The 21,634-nt window shown below is 41.4% G+C and overlaps 1 protein-coding gene across 15 annotated transcripts in view; it reads left to right on the top strand.

Moving 5' to 3' along the window:
* Positions 1–21,634, top strand: part of PHACTR1 (phosphatase and actin regulator 1) — a 586,592-nt gene that overhangs the window by 337,879 nt on the left and 227,079 nt on the right. For all 15 annotated transcript variants that reach the window (XM_032247691.1, XM_032247688.1, XM_032247689.1 and 12 more), the window contains one exon: positions 7,209–7,373. In XM_032247691.1, the coding sequence (XP_032103582.1) occupies positions 7,209–7,373 (165 nt within the window). The remainder of the gene's footprint in view (positions 1–7,208; positions 7,374–21,634) is intronic.

The raw sequence follows: 21,634 nt of genomic DNA, 5'->3' as shown, positions 1-21,634 counted from the left end.
CCTATGCAAATCCCTTGACTCCTCTGTGTCTCAGTTCCTCTAGCTATAGAATGGTACAAAAAGACACTCAACATTTGGTAAATTGTGTTTCATGGAACACAAATCTGAGACCTTAATGGTGACACACACACACACACACACACACACACACACAATCACCAGCCAACCCTATTTGTGATTAAATTTGGAAAATAATGGGTTCAACAGAGCTTAAAAGGTTTATTGCAGACTTTCTCAGAGCCATTAAAAGGCTAAACTGTAATTCAATTGTTAGAAGAGAAAATAGTACCGTAGTCATATATAGGGAAACAAACGAAATGTTATACCCCATCTATGTAATGGGGGCGTTGTGAAGATCTAATGAGATAATAGCACTTACAATAAGGCACTATATAAACATTAGGCATTTAAAGATAATTCTCAGTGATTTCAGGTTTTAGAGACTGGCGTACACCTCTGAAGTTTGAATTTTCCACACTAAGGATCCTTCTTCCTAGCCAGCCACCTGAAGTCAATGGATGTAGTTGGGAAGGAGGAGTAGGATCCTAGGCTTCCCTAGGAATGCTGCAGGTCTCAAAGAGTGATTCACAGAATACTGCCATCCAAATTACCTGCGCTGCTTATTTATGCATTCACATTCCTGGTTCAGTAAGTCTGAGATGGGATTAAAATTCTTAACAGTACTTCAGTTGATGCTTATATGCACTAAATGTTGAGATCCACTGGTCTGAAGAGATAGCACAGTTGAGAGCCTCCAAAACTTTTTAAATTCATGTAAGTCCTTAAGGGACATTCTGGTGGTGATGTGGCAATGAACTTCACACCTAGAGGAATGCTTATTGGCCAGGTGGTCTGGCTGATACCAGAGGAGACTTTTCACTTTTAGATAACTGTAGTTGAGCCCATGTTCAGTGCTCCAAAAGAATGTTTTTAGTATATGCCTATTAATCTTTATAAGTCTGTATTATCCCCATTTTACAGAGAGGAAGCTGATGGGACTTTCCTAAGGTCACACAGTGAGTTTGTCAGAACCCTTTTAATTGCAAGTAAAAGAGAACTCCACTCAACCTGGCATAAGTAGAAAAGAGAACTTATTGCTTCACGTAAGGAAACTATTTAGGGTTATAACGGTTTCAGGCAGGGCTGGATCCAGAAGCCCAAGTAATGTAATGAGGTTTCAGTTTCATTGAGTTATCCTCTGTTCTCTTTGTCTCTGTTGTGGCTCAATTCTCAGGCAGTCCTGCCATTAAAGTGACTGAAAGGGCTGGGTGTGGTGGCTCATGCCTGTAATCCCAGAACTTTGAGAGGCCAAGGTGGGTGGATCACTTGAAGTCAGGGGTTCAAGACCAGCCTGGCCAACATGATAAAACCCCATCTCTATTAAAAATACAAAAATTAGCTGGTATGGTGGCATGCACCTGTAATCCCAGCTACTTGGGAGGTGGAGGCTTGAGAATTGCTTGAACCCAGGAGGTGGAGGTTGCAGTGAGCAGAGACTGAGCCACTGCACTCCAGTCGGGGCAACTGAGTGAGATTCTGTCTCAAAAAGAGAGGGGTGTTGCTGAAAGGTTACCCTCAGATCTAGGCTATAGGACAAGGATTGACAAACTATGGCCATGCAGGCCAGATGCTTGTTTCTACAAATAAAATTTTATTTGGAACACAGACATGCACATTTGGGCATATTAGTCTACAGCTGCTTTTATGGTGCATCAGCAGAGTAGAGTACTTGCAACAGAGACTGTATGGTCCATAAAGCCTAAAGTATTTACTATTTGGCTTAACAGAAGGAGTTTGCTCACCCCTGCAGGAGACACTATGCTTTATTGAGGTGTGATTTAAGTCTGTGAAACAGCACTATTTATTTAATTGCAAGAAGAATATCAGACCCTAGGGTTTAAGGATTTAAGATGAAAAATGGGTCTACATTATTTAAAGATTGTTGCTTTGGATTAACACAAGACTTGGGAGTTTATTTACAATTTAAATAAGTTCTGTTCCCAACACAAATTTATTCCTTAGATTAAATAACACAATTTTTTAAATAAGTTTTTGTGGTCATTATATGTGTTAATGGTTGAAAGCCACATTCCTGGGCTTTGTCCCCAGGCCGGAGCACAGTGGCATGATCTCAGCTCACTGCAATCTCCACCTCCCAAGTTCAAGCCATTCTCCTGTCTCAGCCTCCTGAGTAGTTGGGACTACAGGTGCATGCTACCATGCCTGGCTAATTTTTGTACTTTCAGTAGAGATGGGGTGTCACTATGTTGGTCAGGCTGGTCTCGAACTCCTGACCTCAGGTGATCCACTGCCTTGCCCTCCCAAAGTGCTGCGATTACAGGCATGAGCCACTGCACCCGGCCTTCCCTTCCTTTTCAAACTATGTTCACAAGTTGGCACACTCGAGCCTTCCTCACATTTAAGCCTTCCAATTTCATTATCTAATGGCGAAGCTAGCCTCCATCATCAAATGAATTGGGGGAAAGTGTAATAGGGGTGATTGAAATATAAATCAACTAAATCTAATGTGATCCAGTCTGCTCAATAATCTACTGAACTAAAGAGCTAAACATCATGAATTTCATAATACTAAGGATTCATTTAACTGTTGAGTTATAATTACACCTTTATAATACCCTCTGTTCCTTGCCACTCTGGGTTTTTCAAAGGCACTTCTAATTTCATATCATTACTTTAATGGGGCAATTTCAGAATAATTTGTATCCGTTTCTTAAAGATGTGATTGTGGAACAGGCTTTTGGTTCTCGTGGCACTTTTTTTTTTTAAAAAGACAAATAGCGATACTTATTTTCATGCCTCTAAAGATGTGAGTGAATGAACTGAATCAAATGCAATTATCCAGTTATCTATTTAATAAGTCATTGAGTGCCAGCTATGAGAAGCAAACTTAGTATCAACCCTGAATAATTCCGATCTCGACTTTTTTTTTAAAGGATTCTGTATATAATCTCTTTAACCTTTAGCAGATGTTTTAAGTTGACTCAACTCAGAGAATCCTCAAACTGAATACTTTAAAAACTTCACCTTTAGGCTGTTTTGAGAATCAAAGAATGATAGGAAATCTTCCAACCACATGCAGGTACCTGTCCCCTTGAAGCCCTCTGGGATCCAGAGATCCCAGGGTGAGCCTGCTTCTACAGGCAGTATTTCATTTTAGCTACAACACATACAGAAGTACTAAAAGATTATTCTGAGCAGCTTACTCAGGTTGAGAATAATAACTCAGGTTGTTTTAATATAAAAATAGGTTATTTCATGGAGGAAAAACCTTGCATAAGTGATTCTTGGCCTTGTCTGAAGGACAAGACAGGAAATTAGAGCTTCCTACTTTTTGCTGTGGGGAGCCACTGGCAGTTCCTAGAAGGAACAGGCTTCTAGTAAAAGTATGCGATACAGGTTTGAAGGCAGGAGACCAAGCCTGGGAATACAGGCTTGTAAAATCCGGACAAGCAACAAGAAGACTGTACACCAACGTAAGAAATAGGGGGAAAGTCATGAGTATGAAACAGAAAGTGACCTTGTGAGAATCAGACCTCTGAACTATGGAGACTTTGCTTCTCTCCTGGATCTAACACCTCTTTGCTGTGGTTTCCCGCAATTACCACTACCTGTGTGGCTCTGCTGACATTGTTGAAGGCATGCCAACTGGAGCAGCTGATGCCATCTAAAGAGGAGAATGTTCAAATTCAGCGTTGCTCCTCAGGCCATTTACTTTCCTGATCTGATTTCCTTTTTATTCCTTGTCATACCTGTGTTCTTGTTACCACTCTCCTCAGCCATTCCACAACCGTACTTAAAGCCTTCTGAATCTTTGGTCTTCCTCCTTCAGCCTCCAATAATCTGTTACTTTACCCGTTGCTGCTAGATTAATCTGCCTGAGGCCCACATCTGATCTATGCCATTTGTGATCGGAGACCTCAGTTCAAACATTCAATCACTCAGCATAAAATTTTCTGATCACTTATACTTCTGGGCACTTAGATCCCACTTCATCTCCTTCCTAAGCACCCTGTTTCATACATTTCTTAAACTTTTTCTGACATCTTCCATCTCTCACTTTCCCCTGGCTCTGGCAGCTCAGCCTACTGACCCGGGGATGAAGTTTCTTCTTCCCACCTCGGCAAATTTCCTCTCAATAGTTCTTCATGACCTCAGGAAATAAAGTCCTAACACCCCCAAAGCCTTTGCAAAAAGACTGCATTATCTGGCTGCAAAGTTCTTGTCCTTATTGAGTTGCCATCCTATTCTGCTTCTTCCTTTATCATCAAATTCTTTTTTTTCCTTTTTTTTTGAGACAGAGTTTTGCTCCTGTTGAGTAGGCTGGGGTGCAATGGTGTAATCTTGGCTCACCACAACCTCCACCTCCTGGGTTCAAGCGATTCACCTGCCTCAGCCTCCTAAGTAGCTGGGATTATAGGCATGCACCACCATACCCAACTAATTTTGTATTTTTTTTAGTAGAGACAGGATTTCTCCATGTTGGTCAGTCACACTGCTCTCAAACTCCCGAACTCAGGTTATCTTATCTGCCTGCCTCAGCCTCCCAAAGTGCTGGGATTACAGCTGTGAGCCACCATGCCCAGCCTAAATTATTTAAAACATGTGAAAATAATCACATTGACCTAGTCGTGTAAACTAAAAATGTTAGCCATTCTTGCTTCTTGGTACTTTCTCGTGTTTATCCGGAAAGTTACTAAATCTGCTGATTCTTCCACTTGGCTGAACCCCATCTTTTCTCCCTATCCTTCTGTCATGTCCCTGCTCGGATCCTAGTTACTGTGACTGCAGTGGCCTTCTGATTGTTCTCTCTGTCAAGGATTTCCCCACACTCCGAGTCCGGCTACCTTTGCTGCTGCAATGATATTCCTAGGAAACAAATCTAATTGCATCCTGATCATGTACCTTCTCAGTCAGACCACCCCCCGCCTCCCCCATTCTACCCCAGGTACTCTTGATCTCCTTTACCAGGTTCCACTCATTATTTTTTTCCCCAAAGCAAGTATCTTCTGACACATTCTATAATTTATTTGGTTTTAGTGTTGTCTGCCCTTTACCCTACCTCCACGTGTGAGTGGGTATTTTTACCTGTTTTGTTTACCATCATAGTCTAAGCATCTGGTACAGAGTGAGCATATAATACATTTTGGCTGAATGTAATCATGCCAGTTTCCCATTTTGAAATTCTCCTTGTCCCTCTGCTTAGAGGGTGAAACTCAGATGCCTAATAAAACCTTTCATGATCTGATTCTAGACCCTTCAACCCCTGTCTCTTTCCATTAGCGCTTCATCTCACCTAACGTCACTAAGGCTCACGATTGACTGAATTCCTTGACCTCCCTAGACCAGCCGTGCTTTCAGCCTGCTCTGTTCCTGTTGGGTCTGTTTATTCTCCCAGGGATCCACTTCTCCCTCTTCCCTCAGCGAAGGGAGAACAGTCCCTTCTCTTTCAAAACTTAGCCCAAAGTGACCTTCCCTCTAGGTCTTCTCCAATGCTGTGAAGCAGAATTAGTTGCTCTCTCTTCACCTCCATTGAGTTTCGCATTGTAGTTATGTTGTGACATGTTCTTACACGTTGATTCCTCTGTAGCCTCCTTGGGACTCTGTGCTCAAGACCAGTTTTCCTGTATGTCTTCCCCAGAAATGATCATAGTGTCTGGCAGAAATTTAAGTGGCCACTTAATTAAATGATTGAAAAGAGGAGCTCCCAGTGCATTGAACCAGGTAGTAAAAGGCTTAAGTGCCCTCTTTGCAGTATGTCCAAGTCATCGCTGTCCTCACCCACAAACCTGTGCCCTCCCTCCCCTGTCTTCCTTATCTCTATGAATGAAGGGTGCCACTCTGCTGACCTGAATCTGGGAATTGCCAATGATCTGTCTCCCATCCTTGAGGTCACTAAATCAGTCACTAAGTTCTTTTGACTTTGCTTCCAACATGTCTCTCAATTCCATCTTCTTTCAGTGCTGCTGTGGGGAGCTCTTACTAGCTTATCACATCTGTCACCAATACAACTGCCAGAGCACATGCTCAAAATTCCGTATGTATTTGTTGAATGAATGTATCTCCTGAGTTAAAACTATGTTCAGACCACATCAGGCAGATTATCATTTTTTATGGTCATTGGCATGTTGAACTTGCAAGGAATGTATAGGTTGCAGAAGTCTGGGTGATTTTTTGAGGGAGGATGGTCAAAGCCAAACAGAGTGGTTTGGGATTTGCCACAGCTTCAGATATCATTTTGCTTTCTGGGAAGTTGAATTCCTTCTATGCCCTCAATTTTGCCAAAGAGCTTATTTTCTCTGATTATTCCTTTCTTAAAAATTCAAGTTAGGGTATTGAACTCCATAAATATGGAAAAGAGTTTGTTTTATTCCATGTGGTAAAAAGAGATTGGGATGATTGTGACTTTTAAGGAAGGGTCCACTAGGCATTATGAGATTGAGAGTCTGAATATCCTCAAGTGTTCTGTTATTGAGATTAGCATAGATGTTCCCTAAAGATATCCCCAGCTCTCAATTTCTAAGAATTTCTTTTTCTTTTTCTTTTTTTTAAGCAAGACTCCAGGAAAAGAAAAACTAGTGGAATTAAGACAATTGTAAAATCCAATGGAACTGTGAGTGAGTCTAAAATAGATCAGTAATCCTAAGGTAGAGTCACTTGCTTAACAGATTACAGTGCTGCTGAAGGTCTAGGTAATAAAGCGAAGTAGTAGGAAGTAGAGGGCAGTGGGTGGTGGAGACATTGGCTTCAGAATAGACAGTTGATAAATGTTTTCCCCCTTCTTTTTTCTCAGCAGACATGCTGTAGTGATTGCATCTGCCAAGTCTTATTTGGGAAATTGCCGGACCCGTAGTTACACTGACTCTCATTTGAGTCTTCTAGTGGCCTCTCCCTGTTTTGGGCAGGAGTCCCTGATTTGTCCAGAGAGCTCTCCTCATCTTTCTTTTTCTCCTCCAGCCTAAGTAGAACTTGAGCAAATTTGGTTGGGGTGTTCGGAATCTCTAGGGGTTGGCCAACTGCCCTCAGCCTTCAGAACACGCTGGCATGACTTCCATTCCAAAAGGCAAAGAGAAACTCTAGTCATGTGGTTTCTGTTATCTGTAACCATGGAAAACGTTGGCCATCTGTGAGGCTCACATTTTAACACTTTTTTTCCTCTTTATTTTCATCTCTTTCTTGGAAATAACAAGCTGAGGAAGTGGAGAGGCTGGCGGCGATGCGTTCTGACTCCCTGGTCCCAGGCACCCACACCCCACCCATCCGCAGAAGAAGTAAGTTTGCCAACCTGGGAAGGATTTTCAAGCCTTGGAAATGGAGGAAGAAGAAAAGTGAAAAGTTCAAACACACATCAGCAGGTAAGATGATTTGTTTTTTCGTTTCTCATTGGGTGTTAGTTGGCTTCAACTCTATTATTTTAATTATTAGAATTTAATTGCAGTAAGCTGTTTGAATCAAAGGGAAAAACAATATCAAGCCGTGGAATTGCTCTTGTCTTTAAAAATTATTCAATACGATCAAGAATGACGTTTATATCCTATGTGTTTTATCCTGTCTGAGTTTTTTTTTTAATTTTTCTTTTTAAAAAAGAACCATTCTTTTTATTTGATCAGAATAATCTGAATTTAGAACTTTACCTTTTCTCTAATTGAATGCTTTCATTCTGGCATTGAAGATCCATGTATTATATTCATTGTTGCTTTCATTATTCCAGTAAAAGTGAACACACAGCGGAAAACAAGTTATGTGGTTATTGGCAGATAAGAATAGGTTATTTCATGGAGGAAAAACCTTGAATAAGTGATTCTTGGACATAGCAAGAAAACAAAGAATACAAATGAGTCATTGTAGTAGCAGAGATAACTGTACAGTTTGTGGCTCAATGGACAGTGAATAAATGTGGGGGAAGTCAGCACGGCTGAGGGGTTAAGAGCACAGTTCCTGGAGCCGGACTTCCTTGATTTGAATCTCAAATTTGACACTTGCTGGTTATATGATCTTGCTCAGTGTATTAATGCTATACCTCAGTTTCCTAACTATAAAATAGAAGTAAGAATAATACCTTATATGAGTTAACATTTGTGGAGAGTTTGTGTGGCATCTTAGGTGGATGTTTTTTAAATAAGTAAGAGTATGCAGAGGGAAATGTGCTACAGGCAAAGACACAGAGTTTGGACTTCACACTGTTGGGTTTGCAATCGGACGGTGGAAGAGCTATACAGATTATCATTGGTTTTGGTCTGTTTGGGCTGCCATAACAAAATACTATAGACTTGGAGGCTTAAACAACAGAAATGTATTTCTCACAGTTCTGGAGGTTGGAAGTCCAAGGTCAAGTTGCTAGCAAGGTAGGTTTCTCCTTCTGAGGCCTCTTCTCTTGGCTCGTATGTGGCAACCATCTTGCCGTAAACTCATCACCTTTGCCTTTTTTGGGTGCATAGAGACAGCACATGCGTGAGCTAGGGTGAGCAAGCTGTTGAGAGTCTCTCCTTAAAAAGACACTGATTCCATCATGAGTGTCCTACCTGCATGACCTCATCTAATCCTAATCACCTCCCAAAGTCCCCTTTCTCCAAATATCAGTGCACGGGGAGTGAGGGTTTCAACATGCGAATTTTGGAGGGACACAACTAAGTCCATGGCACTTTGTTTTGATTTTTCTAATCACATGCCCAGTCATTGCCAGGGCTACCCCAAGGCTTTCATTTCCATCTTCCCTCTACAGCCTCAAAAACTCAACCTGTCTGCTCTCATGCTCAGAATCATCACCTCTTCCATTTCTTGGGTTTCCTCCCTCTTTGCCTCGCCCCCAAACTAACCTTGAAATAGGAGATGTACTTCTTGTACCTGAATGTCAATCCACAGATCTGAGAATCTTAATGCTAATCACTTTGGGGAAAGAAAGAGAATAATAGAGAAAAGTTGCAGAGGGTCTTGGAATCTTAATTCTCATGATAGACATGTTTTCTGACTAGCTCATGTTTCCTGACTGTTTCTTACACGGAGGCCTCACCATCCTGTTGTTATATTTGTTAATTCCTGAGATAAGAATGAACCTCTGAATTTCATAAATTTCTAAATCATCACCCATATAAACCCTGCCACTATGACTCTGTATTCTCCACTCTCTGTCATTGTATGTGTTTTTTAAGGTGTGGCAAAACCTGTAGGTCATTTGTGCATCCCTAAAACAACAGTGATTTACAAGTGAGCAAAATTCCAAATGGGTATCCTCCAAGGAGTGAGACAGAAAAGGGAACTTAGATCATTGTCTCAGAGAGAAGAAATCTAAGTGAAATATTCTTTAGGCAACGAAAAATGTAAGACACCAACACCAAGAAAGAAAATGGGAGTGTTTTATATCTCTTCCTGACTTTGCTAAGCAAAATGGTTTGTAATAATACACACATTTTGGTAAATGCTGTTTGTCAGCTTGAATCCCTGAATGATGGAGTGGTAGATGCATTTCCTCCTGGCAAGTCAAGGGCTTTGTTTAGTACGTTGGACAAGGCTACAAGGCAAGGCCCCAAGGCTTCTCACATGACCCATTATGCCAACTTCTTCGAGACATTGGAAAACATACCACCTGATGGATGCAAATACAAGGGCATCAGATTACTCATGAATTATTAAACATCTTCAAAAATTTTGTTTTAAGCTTGTTTGGGAGAAAGAATGAAAACATGTGACAAGCAGAGTTACTAACCTTAAATCATTCTTACCATTAACGATCAAAGCAAGTTTTTATGATCTCCATGGTCAGACTGATTAACTTGGCAGTTGAATGTGATATTTGTATGCAGTTTTGTTTTGTTTTCTTAGATACATTCTGCTCCTGAATTAGAGAAAGCAGAGAACACGCTATAGAATATCTTTATATCATGATAGATGGATGGGTGCATGATATAACTGAAGATTTACTAGTATTTAAAAAGTTGTCCGGGCATAGTAGCTCACTCTTGCAATCTCAACATTTTGGGCAGCCCAGGTGAGAGGATCCCTGAGCCCAGGAGTTAAAGACCAGCCTGGGCAACATAGTGAGAGCTTATCTCCCCAAAACATAAAATTAGCATGGTGGCACATGCCTGTACTCCCAGGTACTCAGGAGGCTGAGGTGGGAGGATTGCTTGAACCCAGGAGTTCAAGGCTGCAGTGAGCTGTGATCATGCCACTGTACTCCAGCTTGGGTGACCAGCTGATACCCTATCTCACGCATACAGAAAGCAAACTTTTCCATGTGTGTGTAAGAGTCACATCTAAATCAATATACATGAGAATTGATTGAGAGAATGTTCATCGGGAGGCCAATTTTAGTTGGTAAACACATATTTGTCTTGTATGTATGTGTTGTTTAAAAAAAAAGTTATTCATTGACACTTGTTGAAGATAAGACAGTCTTTATTCAAGACCACTGAGAGAAGTATGGGGACCACTGGAATAGGGTCTTGCAGTGGGAGAAATGGTTAGGACTCAACTCTGATACAGCATGGGCAAGTGAGAATTTACAACCAAAGAGCAAAATGAGGGTCCCTGCATGGAAAATTACTGAAAGGAAGCATCAGGAGTAAGGGGGATTCTCACTAAGCTAATGTAACAGGATTCTTGCTGAAGACAGGCCAGGGTGATCAGATATCACCTGGGAGATGGTGGAGACTGAGGAGCCTAATGATTAGATAATAAGAATGATCCAAAATTGAAGATGGGATTCTGGTTGAACTGAATTACTAGGATCCTGGCTAAAATTGAACAACAGAAAGAACATCAAAGGCCAAAGTCGGGCTCAGTTGAAAAGGAGTTCAGGGTGGGGGAAGGGAGAATGAAGAGAAGTTGGTTAATAAGTACAAAACTACAGTTAGATAGAAGGAATAAATTATATTTGATAGTAGAATAGACTAGTCAACAATTTATTATACATTTCAAATAGCTAGAAGAGAAGAATTGGAATGTTCCAACAAAGAAAAGATAACTGTTTGAGATGATGGATATTCCCAATTACCCCGATTTGATCCCTACACATTGTATACATGCATCAAAATAACATGTGTACCCCCAAAACATATATAACTATTGTGTAGTAACTTTAAAGAAAAAGGAGGCCAGGTAGAGTGGCTCACGCCTCTAATCCCAGTAATTTGGGAGGCTGAGGTGGGTGGATCACCTGAGGTCAGGAGTTCCAGACTAGCCTGACCAACGTGGTGAAACCCCATCTCTACTAAAATATAAAAATTAGCCAGGCATGGTGGCAGGTGTCTGTAATCCTAGCTACTCTGGAGGCTGAGGCACAAGAATCGCTGGAAACGGGGAGGCGGAGGTTGCAGTGAGCTGAGATTGTGCCACTGCACTCCAGCCTGAGAGACAGAGCGAGACTCTATATCAAAAAAAAAAAGAAAAGAAAAGAAAAAAGTTCAAGGGAGGCTGAGTAGAGTTTGGTTAATGAGAAAATCTTTCTCAGTGTATATAATATCGTTTCATATGTACAATAAGGTTCACAATTTTAAATACAAAGAATAAGTCCATCTTTCTATTGTATTTAAAATTATATCCTTCTTTGAACCACAAAAACACATTAGTACAATGTTTACTTGGCTTGTTATTGTTTACAGACTGAGTTATGTTTATAATTTGCCATGATTAGGTGTACTGTGGTTTAAGTGTAACTTGTTACAGGGGTTTGTGTTTCTTTGTAATTAAATTTCTAGGTGTACCCTTATACAAGGAATAAATTACAATATTTGATAGTAGATAATATACCTTATATGAGGGGACACCCAGAAATTTTATTTACAAGTTGTATAGCAATAAGAAAACTACACTGGAAAAATATGATTTCAACGTTTCCCTCAATTTTGACATCACTATTAGATGAATGTTTTGAACACAGACCTCCACTTCAAATGCTTCTCTTACTTCCTTCCTATTCTAAGCTGAAGGCTGCCATCCTTAAAAGGCCCTGAGCATTAAGACCCAGGGGCTGAGCTCCAGATGGTGGTAAAAGTCCTATTAAAACAAGGATTTGTTCTCAGCAGCAGCCCTGCATCACAGGATGGCAGATGGGAAACGGGAATGGATAGAACATAAAATAATGGGTCCTCAGGAAGATGATCCCTGAGTGCCTTTCAGTCCACCCTCTGCAGCCCTGCCCAGGGCCTGTGAGGCTGTGAGCCTGACACATTCAGCTTCTTAAGTGAATCTGCAATGGTGTCCACAATGCATCTCTACACCTGCCCCGGGAATGAAGACAGATCACATCCCCTCTGAAATAGAACAGGCAGTGCCTCCCCAAAATAGTCAACTGCAGCGATCTTATCCACATTCCTTGAAAATGAGGACTGTATTTATAGAAAAGTAGAACTGGCAGGCAGAAACTGTGAAGACACCACTGAGTTATGCTTTTATTTCCTCTTGACAGGAAAATCATCAGCCACAGGGGTTGGCCCTGGAAATCTGCAATGTGTCAGAATTCCCTTTGTGCTTCTAAGATTTTCTGCACACCTAGGGCCTTGGGTGTTGGCGAGGAGATAAAAACATGAAAAACTTTTACTGAGTGTCTACCACATGCTGGAATGTCACCTGACTCTGGGTATATAACTGTGAGCCAAACCAGACATAGTCTGTGACCTCCTGGCATGCACAATAGAGTGGAAAGGTAGCTGGTCAAATGCTAAAATTACAAAAATAATTGTAAAGTCACACGTGATAAGGGCATTGAAAGAAAGGTACTTGGGAGAATGAAAGCAGGGGACTTCACTTAGTCTTCAGGGGTCAGGGAAACTTTCTAAGGAAGAGAGGTTTGGGGTAGAGTCCGAGGAAAGTGCAGAAATGTAGAAAATGAGAAGCAGAAAGAGCTTGTGCAAAGGCCCTGTGATAGAAGGACAACTGAGCAATCTAGGAAAGCAAGAAAGACCAGTGGCTGGAGAATGGAGAGCTGAGCATGGTGCAGGCTGAGGCTGGAGAGGTAACCAAAGACCAGCTCCTCACTGGTTCTGCCTCATTTAGAACAAATTCAGGAGTGTGAGTGGCTGCAGACAAACCCATGGGAAGCATAATGCAGATGATAGTAGCCTGAACTAATGTCTGGTGCTAGAAAGGGATGGATTTGAGATATTTTATGAGGAACAAATGACTTAGTAACAGACCAAACACGGGAAGGAGAGAGAGAAGCAGTGTCGCCTTTGGAATGGAATGTTCCATTTTGATATTTGGTTGCAATATTATTTAGTCTTAAAAAAGAAAATCCTCCCATCTGTGACAAAATGGGTGAACCTGGAGGGCACCATTCCAAGCGAAATACACCAGGTACAGACAAACAGATGCAGCATGAGCCCAGTTCTATGAAGCAAGCATCTGAATGAGTCAACTCACAGCAGCAGGGGCGGAGTGGGGCAGGGGGAATGGGGAGTTGTTTCTCAATGGCCATAAAAGCTCAGCTATGCAAGATGAATAAGTTCTAGAGATCTACTTTATAATACAGTGCCTCTAATTGACAATCCAGTATTGTGTACTTGAAAATTTAAGATGGTAGATTTTGTTAAATGTTCTTACCCCGCCCCCAAACACACACACACACACACACGAACACAAGAAAACTTTTGAAGATAATAGATGTATTTATTACCTTGATTGTGGTGATGCTCTCATGGTTGTATGCATGTGTCCAAACTCATCTACTTGTGTATTTAAGTATGCAGTTTGTACACAATTATGCCTCATTAAAGTTGACCATTTTTTAACTAAAAAAATGGTTTTCAAGTTTTAAGTCTGACACCCTAATGTTGGTTTGTGGTGGTGGCTCTACCTGAGATGAGTACTTCTGAAGATTGACAGTTTTAGGGGTTGTGGTTCCAATTTTAGACGTGTAGATATGTGTTTAGGTTAACTTTGTGATATCCAGAGTTGGCAGTTGAATATATGGAATGAAAAAGAGAGACCTGGGCTGGCTATGTACATTTCAGGTTATTTGCTTATATATAATAATTAGAGTGATGACCACATGTAAGATTGGCTAGGAAACAAGAACAGAATGAAAAGAAAAGGGGGCCAAGGACTGTCTTATAGACAAGGGAAGAATATTGTCCTTAAGACTAGATCAAGGAGGAGGAACCTGTAAAGGAGATGGAGAGGCAGTGGCCAGAGAGGTAGGAGGAAAACCAGAAGCCTAAGATGTGATGGAGACCAAGAACAGGAAGCATCCAGGAGGCTGTGGTTAACCATGTTTAATACCATGAAGTCAAGCGGAAGAAGTACAGCAGAATGTCTATTAACACCAGTGGCTCCACTCAACTAGAGCTCATTGGCGACTTAGCAAGAGCTGCGTAGGTGATTGTTTGGGGCAGATGTCAGATTAGCGTAGAGTGAGAACTTAGTGGGAACTGGGGGAAAACTAGGTTAAATTTTTAAGAAGTTTGGCAGTTAAGTGGGTCAGAGATAGGACAAGACGGGTGATGGAGGAAATCTGTGTGTGTCTATAGGGGGTTGTATGTGAGCCTTCTGATTTGTCACCATTGTTTTATGATGGAAGAGGCATTGACACAAAAAGCCAATGTGAAAGAGCCAGTAGGAGGAGGAAATATGAAACAGAAGAGATAGGTTAAGGATGCTGAGAAATGAGGAGTAGGTAGGTTACAAGGCACAGAAAGAAGGGCTAGTATCAGGGGGAAGAAATCAGCTCCACTGCACTCAGAGGGAAGCTGCAGGAGCAGAAAGAATGATACATTTGGTGACTTCATCCAATGGCGGCTGAGTTTGTCTAGGTAATAAGTGAGGTCATCTCCTAAGAAGGAAAGGAGGAGGAGTAGGTACAAAGTGAAGCCCATTTCAGATTGACGATGATGACTCTACGTGTTACTGGTGACTTTTTTCATTGGCTTTTGGCTGTCCTGGTACAGCTAATAGTTGGGTCCATCCAGAACTGGAGTTTTGCCAGATGAGTAGAAAGAAAAGGAGGGCAAGGGAGATTGGGGTATTTGTATTAGTTTCCTAAGCTGCTATAACAAATTACCATAAACTTGGTGGCTTAAAACAACAAGCTTCTCTTGAAGTCCCAGAAATCTGAAGTCAAGGTGTTGGCAGGGTGTGTTCCTTCTGGAGACTGAGGGAGAATCTGTTCATGCCTCTCTCCTCCCTGCCGGTGGCCACTGGCAATCCTTGGTTTTCCTTGGCTGGTAGCTGCATGATTGAATCTCAGCTACCATCTTCACATGGTGTCTCTTTGTGTCTCAAGTCTCTCTCTCTCTCCTTTTCTAAGGCCACCAGACATTGAATTTAGGGATCACCTATATATCCAGGATAATCTCATTCAGATATCTTTGAATTTTGTTATATTTGCAAAGACTTTTCCAAATAATATCACATTCATGGGCACCAAGGGTTAGGACTTGGTTATATCTTTTGGGGGACACAATTTGGCAAGAGACCCACTGCAGCATTGAATTTTAGATAGGAAAGGAAAGACCCAGGGGGACTCCAAGGAATTAGAAATATCAACAAATGTTAACTTCCAAAGAGTTTAAATAAGTTTAAATTGGTCAGTGGAAATAATGGCAGAAGCAATACAGAAGATCATGAGCTTATGGATAAACAGCTGCATTCTTGAATTGGTGGTTTTTAAGGTGGTACAGTTACAGAGACAAAATGCAAACTCAAACCATGGCTTATTGAAAACATGGTAAGGCCGGGCGCGGTGGCTCAAGCCTGTAATCCCAGCACTGTGGGAGGCCGAGGCGGGTGGATCACGAGGTCAAGAGATCGAGACCATCCTGGTCAACATGGTGAAACCCCGTCTCTACTAAAAAAAAAAAAAATACAAAACATTAGCTGGGCATGGTGGCACGTGCCTGTAATCCCAGCTACTCGGGAGGTTGAGGCAGGAGAATTGCCTGAACCCAGGAGGCGGAGGTTGCGGTGAGCCGAGATCGCGCCATTGCACTCCAGCCGGGGTAACAAGAGCGAACCTCCGTCTAAAAAAAAAAAAAAAAAAAAAGAAAAAAAGAAAACATGGTAAATGAATCTACTTACTAATAGACTAGCAACTGTGTATCTTATTTGCTGAATTTTGTGCTGACTTAATTTGCCATTTTCAATCAAGGAGAAAAAAGAAAATTTCCTCTTTGGTTTTTGGGTTCAATTAATTATGAATTAACCTTTTCCTGGAAAAATTTTCTTTCCTTTTCCAAATGGAGATGTTTTGGTACATCATATTTTTAAGCAGTGAAGCACCACAGTTCAGTTGATTCGTAGAAAATCAAAAGCGAAATTTGCTTTTGAATGTTTCACTCCAGCTATTAGCAGACCCACCTAATACAGGTAAAGAAGTACGATCATGAGGCAGCAGCCTCATTTACAAGTAACTGATTGCTTGTTCATCTTCCATGCAGTTGGGAACCTGTGAAACACAGCCTTAGTCTGCTTGTGTCAGCTTCACCCACATGATGGCAATAATGAAGGGCCGGGCTGGAAATATGTTGGATACTCTTCTGGTGCTCATGACAGTGTCCAGAAACAGTCTCCTTGCTTTTGCCCATGATTTTCTTTGCAATACAAGACTGATGTAAGAGTATGTATGCACAGGAAAGTCTTCAGTGCTTATGTGAGCATAGAGCTCCAGCCCTCTCCCTAAGACCCTTCTGCCTAATTGTCATTCTGCTGTAGGTTCTGCTTCTTCTGAAATCCCCCAATCAAACAAGAACGAGCCCTTAACCCTTCCTGTTAGCCAATGACTTTGCCTAGTTTCCTGGCTTCTCCCTTCCCACAGGGTTAGACTCTGCTTCCTTTATTTCTTCCACCAATTCACCCAGAGTTGCTTATGACTTTAACAACTACTATGTCCCAGGAATCCCTTCCATCAAAGCCCATGTATCTAGAATTACTCTTCTTTAAATAAAACTCCTTGGATAGTCAAGGGAAGTGTACGTTGGATTCTGCCTTTGGACCTGATGGCGGTAGGGTTCTGGGCTGTTCTGGAAGAGTCTGTCCCTGGTGTCCAAGATGGTTGCCCTCCATGCTAACCCCAGATTTCTCATTTCTCTATCAGGAAATCCTAGCATGCCATGTCATTGATGAGGTATGAGGTACAGTTGTAATTCTTGGAGTAGAGAAACAAACCCTTAGTTATGTCAGGTTTTGGCTTGACATCCTTTTGTAGTGTGAGATGGAAGATCGCTGTTGGGAGAGGGAAGCATGGCCTTTTATCCAGCATAAGACTAGCTAGGTCCACCATGAAGATTCTATGGCCTATCACTGGCATAGCTCTTGAGCTGGAAGCTTAAAGAGACAAAATTGATAGGCTGAAAAAAAATAGATGATTATGAATAGGCTCTTATGTGCTTGAAAGATGGAAGGTTACAGGTTTTGCACTCTAACAAGTGCTCCCTTTCTCTTCCTGTTTCTCATTCTAACATTGTAATAGTCTACTTATTCAAAGGCTAGGCTATTGGACTTCTATAAACTATAGGAAGTTCATAAATGATACCAGCTTATATTGAATTTATGTCCCAGATGTTGTCATTGCCCATATGAAACCCATACCATTGCAACAGTGAGGATGGACAGGGCCCCTACATCCCAAAGGTTATGGTATTATAGGGAAAACAGATAATAAAGCCAACAATTACAATAAAGTAGGAATGAAGTGATAAGAGATGTACGGGGGCTTCGAGAACTTGAAGGAGATAAGCCCAGCTGGGTGGCAAGTTACTGGGAAAGGTAGAGAAAGGGATGTTTAACCAAGGGGTTAGCAATGCATGTGAGGAAATCTTCTGTCCTGGTGGGCAGAACAGAATGTAAGAGCCAGGGAAGAGAGGAAAGATTAGCAATCTACAGCTTGAAAAGAAATTATGGCCAGGCACGGTGACTCATGCCTGTAATCCCAGCTCTTTGGGAGGCGAAAGCAGGAGAATTACTTGAGCCCAGCACTTTGAGACCAGCCTTGGCAACATGGCAAGACCCTATCACTACAAAAAAAAAAAATTAAAAATAAGCTGAGTGTGATAGCACATGCCTGTAGTCCCAGCTACTGGGGAGGCTAAGGTGGGAGGATCACATGAGCCCAGGAGATTGAGGCTGCAGTGAGTGATGTTTGCACTACTGCACTCCAGCCTGGGCAATGGAGTGAGACCCTGTCTCCAAAAAACAAATTATGACTTGAAAAGGACTGTTGGGAAAAGGGACATAGAGTAGTGAGAGATGAGGCTGAAGAGATGGACAAGAATTTGCTCGTGAAGGGTCTTAATAAGGTGTGTTAAGGAGTCTGGTGTTACCCCAATTCAATAGGAAACTATGAGAGGACTTGCATTTTAGAAAGATTATTCTCTATAGTATGGGAAAAGCTTGGAGTGGCACCAAGCGGTGTGTTTATAAGTTTATAATATAACATTCTATAAATGTTGTGTTGGTGATGAGAGAACATTTACTCATGATAGAATTAAGATGAGACCTCATTCCTATCACATGAAATGGAATATTGTGTGCTTATTGATTCTGGTAACAAGGAGACTGGTTAGCAGGTGGTTGATTATAATGTTGGGGAGAGAGGGAGATAGCCTAGATTAAAATAGTGACATTAGGAACTGAAGACTGTGAACAGATCCAAGAGTTATTTAGGAGACAGAATGAGCAAGCCTTGATTACAGATTGGATGTGTAAGTGGGGAGAAGATTAAAAAAAATTCTTGGGTTTCTCACTGAGCAATTAAATGGATGAAGGTGTGTTCTGTTCAGGAGATGCATGAGGGGAGAAGAAAAGACACACATACAACACATTTAAGGGTAAATAAGCTTTATTCCAAGTAAATGGCAATGCAGATATAAGCAAATTGTATAATAAGCAAAGTAATAAGCAAATTGCAATGGGAAGGGGAGAAGGAAAAAAATATATATATATATTTTTACACTCACCAGACTTTGGAGGATTCACCACCAGACCAGGAAGCCAGAGCCTAGGATCCCGAGTGGGCCGCTCATCCATGCACAGATGAGGAGAGGTCTCATGGTTTTGGAACAGTCTGGGACCCTAGCTCTTTTTTTTTTTTTTTCCCATTTATTTATTTTATTGCATTTTAGGTTTTGGGGTACATGTGAAGAACATGCAAAATTGTTGCATAGGAACACACGTGGCAGTGTGATTTGCTGCCTTCCTCCTGGGGACCCTAGCTCTTGTTGTAACAAGTTGTTTGGCATGAGGCCCAGTCATGACTGGGTTCAAAGAACACAAAAAGATCAATGTGTTTTTTTGCAATTGTCTATTGTTTTTCAATAACTAATGTATAGGAATAGATTGAAGTAGAGATTTCTCCAAAACAGCACTGGATGAACACCTCAAAGGGCTCACACAACTTGTTCCGGAACTTGGTGACCATTGCTTGTGTCCATGTTCAATTCAGTGCAAATTTAATATTTAATTTTTTCCTCCACATTGTACCATTGACCAAGTCAGGGACACTGAAGAGGACCAGATTTGTGAAGAGAAAAGATGAGTTTATTTGGGAGCATGCCAGCTTTTATGTGCTTCTGAGATATTCAGATGGAGGGGACCTTGAGTATTGAGAACTGGGGTCAGGAGAGGTCTAAGAAATGCACATTGGAAGTCATCGGCACCTGGGTGGTCATGGAAGTCCTGGGCTGAAAACTCCAAAGGGAGAAAGTAAAGTGGGAAGCAAAGTCAAAGGAACAGTAACACCCTGAGGGCCACCAGGCTGTGAGTTCTGAACAGAGGCATCAGAACCTACAGAGAAGACAGACACAGCCCACTAGAGTTTGGAGGAAAACCAGGAAGGGCTGGTGGTCTCGGTGAACCCAGAGGAGGAGAGAGTTTCAGAAAGAAGGGTCCACTCTGGCAGATCTTAACCAGAGGGTAAGGACTGAGATGTGTCTGGTGGACTTAGACAACTCACTATTGGTGTCCTTTGGGATAATGACTTTAGAGAAGCCATGTGGCTGGGATTTAGGTAGCATATGGTTGAGGAGTAAATGAGAAGAGAGGAAGTAGTCATCTTCTTTTAAGATGTTTGGTTGAGAGGGAAAATGAGAAATATACAGTAAACACCAAAAGGGGATGTGAGTTTGAGGGAGATGTCTTTTAAGGTTAGTTAGGTTGTGTCAAGCTTCAAAATTTGTCTTAATGTGGCTGTGGCATTTCCAGGGAAATTGAAACATCAGCAAAGTGACTATTAAGCCAGATAAATATATTTGCACACATTTTTCAGCAATGACAGTTCTCATGACTAGGAAAAACAAACATGCAAATAATCAGAGCACTACTTAGCATCTGATTTTAATAAACTATCAAACCAAGTTGAATAGCCTTCAGCATCTGCCCAGATCACACATTCCCTTTGCATGAGTGAGTGGAGCATTTCATTTCTTAAATTAAAAAAAAATCCAGTATAGTTAAACAGGGAATATTCTTAGTTGTGTATTCATCATGACCCACAAAGGGAGCATCTAGTGGGTAGAAAGCAAAGCAGACTTCATGGTCTTGTTTTTGTTTTTGTTGTTGTTGTTGTTGTTGTTGTTTGTTGTTGTTTTTTAATCCCTAATAGGTACAGACTAAAGACTATGGAAATCTATACCTTCTAGGGCTGGGTTGTAAAAGATGTAACTGTTTCTTCTCAAAGTGAACTTTATCTAGCACTCCCTGTAAGTCCAGGCTATAAATCCTTAATTGCATTGACTATTGATATCCTTTTGTCTTCTAGTGTTTAGTAAAGCACCTGGTACAGAATAGGTACCTGATAAGTACATATTGAACTGAAAGTCAGATGGCCAGCCAGCTATTAATGTTTCTCTGTTTACTAAGATCTGAAAGAGGAGAGGAGGTAGAGTATTTATGGATGCATCAGATGGAAGGTCCTGGACTTTGAAGAATATGTCATCATTCATGATTGTTTTTCAGTTTTACATAATTGTGTACAGTTTAGGCTAAATGACAGCATGTGTTAAAAACTAGGGTTGTGTGGACAGCCTTATTGTTTGTGTTATCTATTGCTGTGTTATAAAACCCCCTAAAACATTATGACTTAAAACACCAACATCTGTGTTATCTTGTATGGCTTGGGGATTGACTGGGCTCAGTGAGATGGTTCTTCTGCTGGTCTCTCTTGGGGTCTCTCATTCATTTTCAGGTAGATTGCATTGGAGTCATCTGGAGGCTGACTAAGGTGCTAGGAAAGCTGGGCCCCTTTGCCTCTTTGGTCTAAAGGTTTTTCCATGTGATCTCTTCCTATGGTCTCTCTAGCAGGGAGCTGAGAGCTGCTTAAAGCATAAAATAAGAAGCTTCCAGGCCTTTTAAAGGCTTAGGTACAGCATTGGCTTAGTACTATTGTCACATTATTCTAAAGGTTAAAGCATCCCATGGGACCAGCCAAGATTCGTTGTTGGGTGGACTAAACAAGGGTGTGGATGCCAGAACAGGGTTCAGTGAGGCCTATGTTTGGAAGCCAGCTACTACCATTGCTCAAGGTGTAGCAGGACAACAGCTGCCCCTTGTTTCCTTCTTCCCAGGTAGAATGTGCTTCAACAATGTTATATCGATGACAGCAGCAGGAGCAATCTTCTGTTGTGCTCTGCTCATATCACTATGTAACATGAAATATACTTGACACTTTACTTGCCTTATGGACTTGAAT

This window comes from Sapajus apella, unplaced genomic scaffold (genome assembly GCF_009761245.1).
Source record: "Sapajus apella isolate SASKATOON/1434 unplaced genomic scaffold, GSC_monkey_1.0 scaffold63, whole genome shotgun sequence".
Taxonomy (NCBI): Eukaryota; Metazoa; Chordata; class Mammalia; order Primates; family Cebidae; genus Sapajus; species Sapajus apella.
The sequence above is the reverse complement of the archived record's forward strand: the minus strand, read 5'-3'. Positions and strand labels throughout refer to the sequence as shown.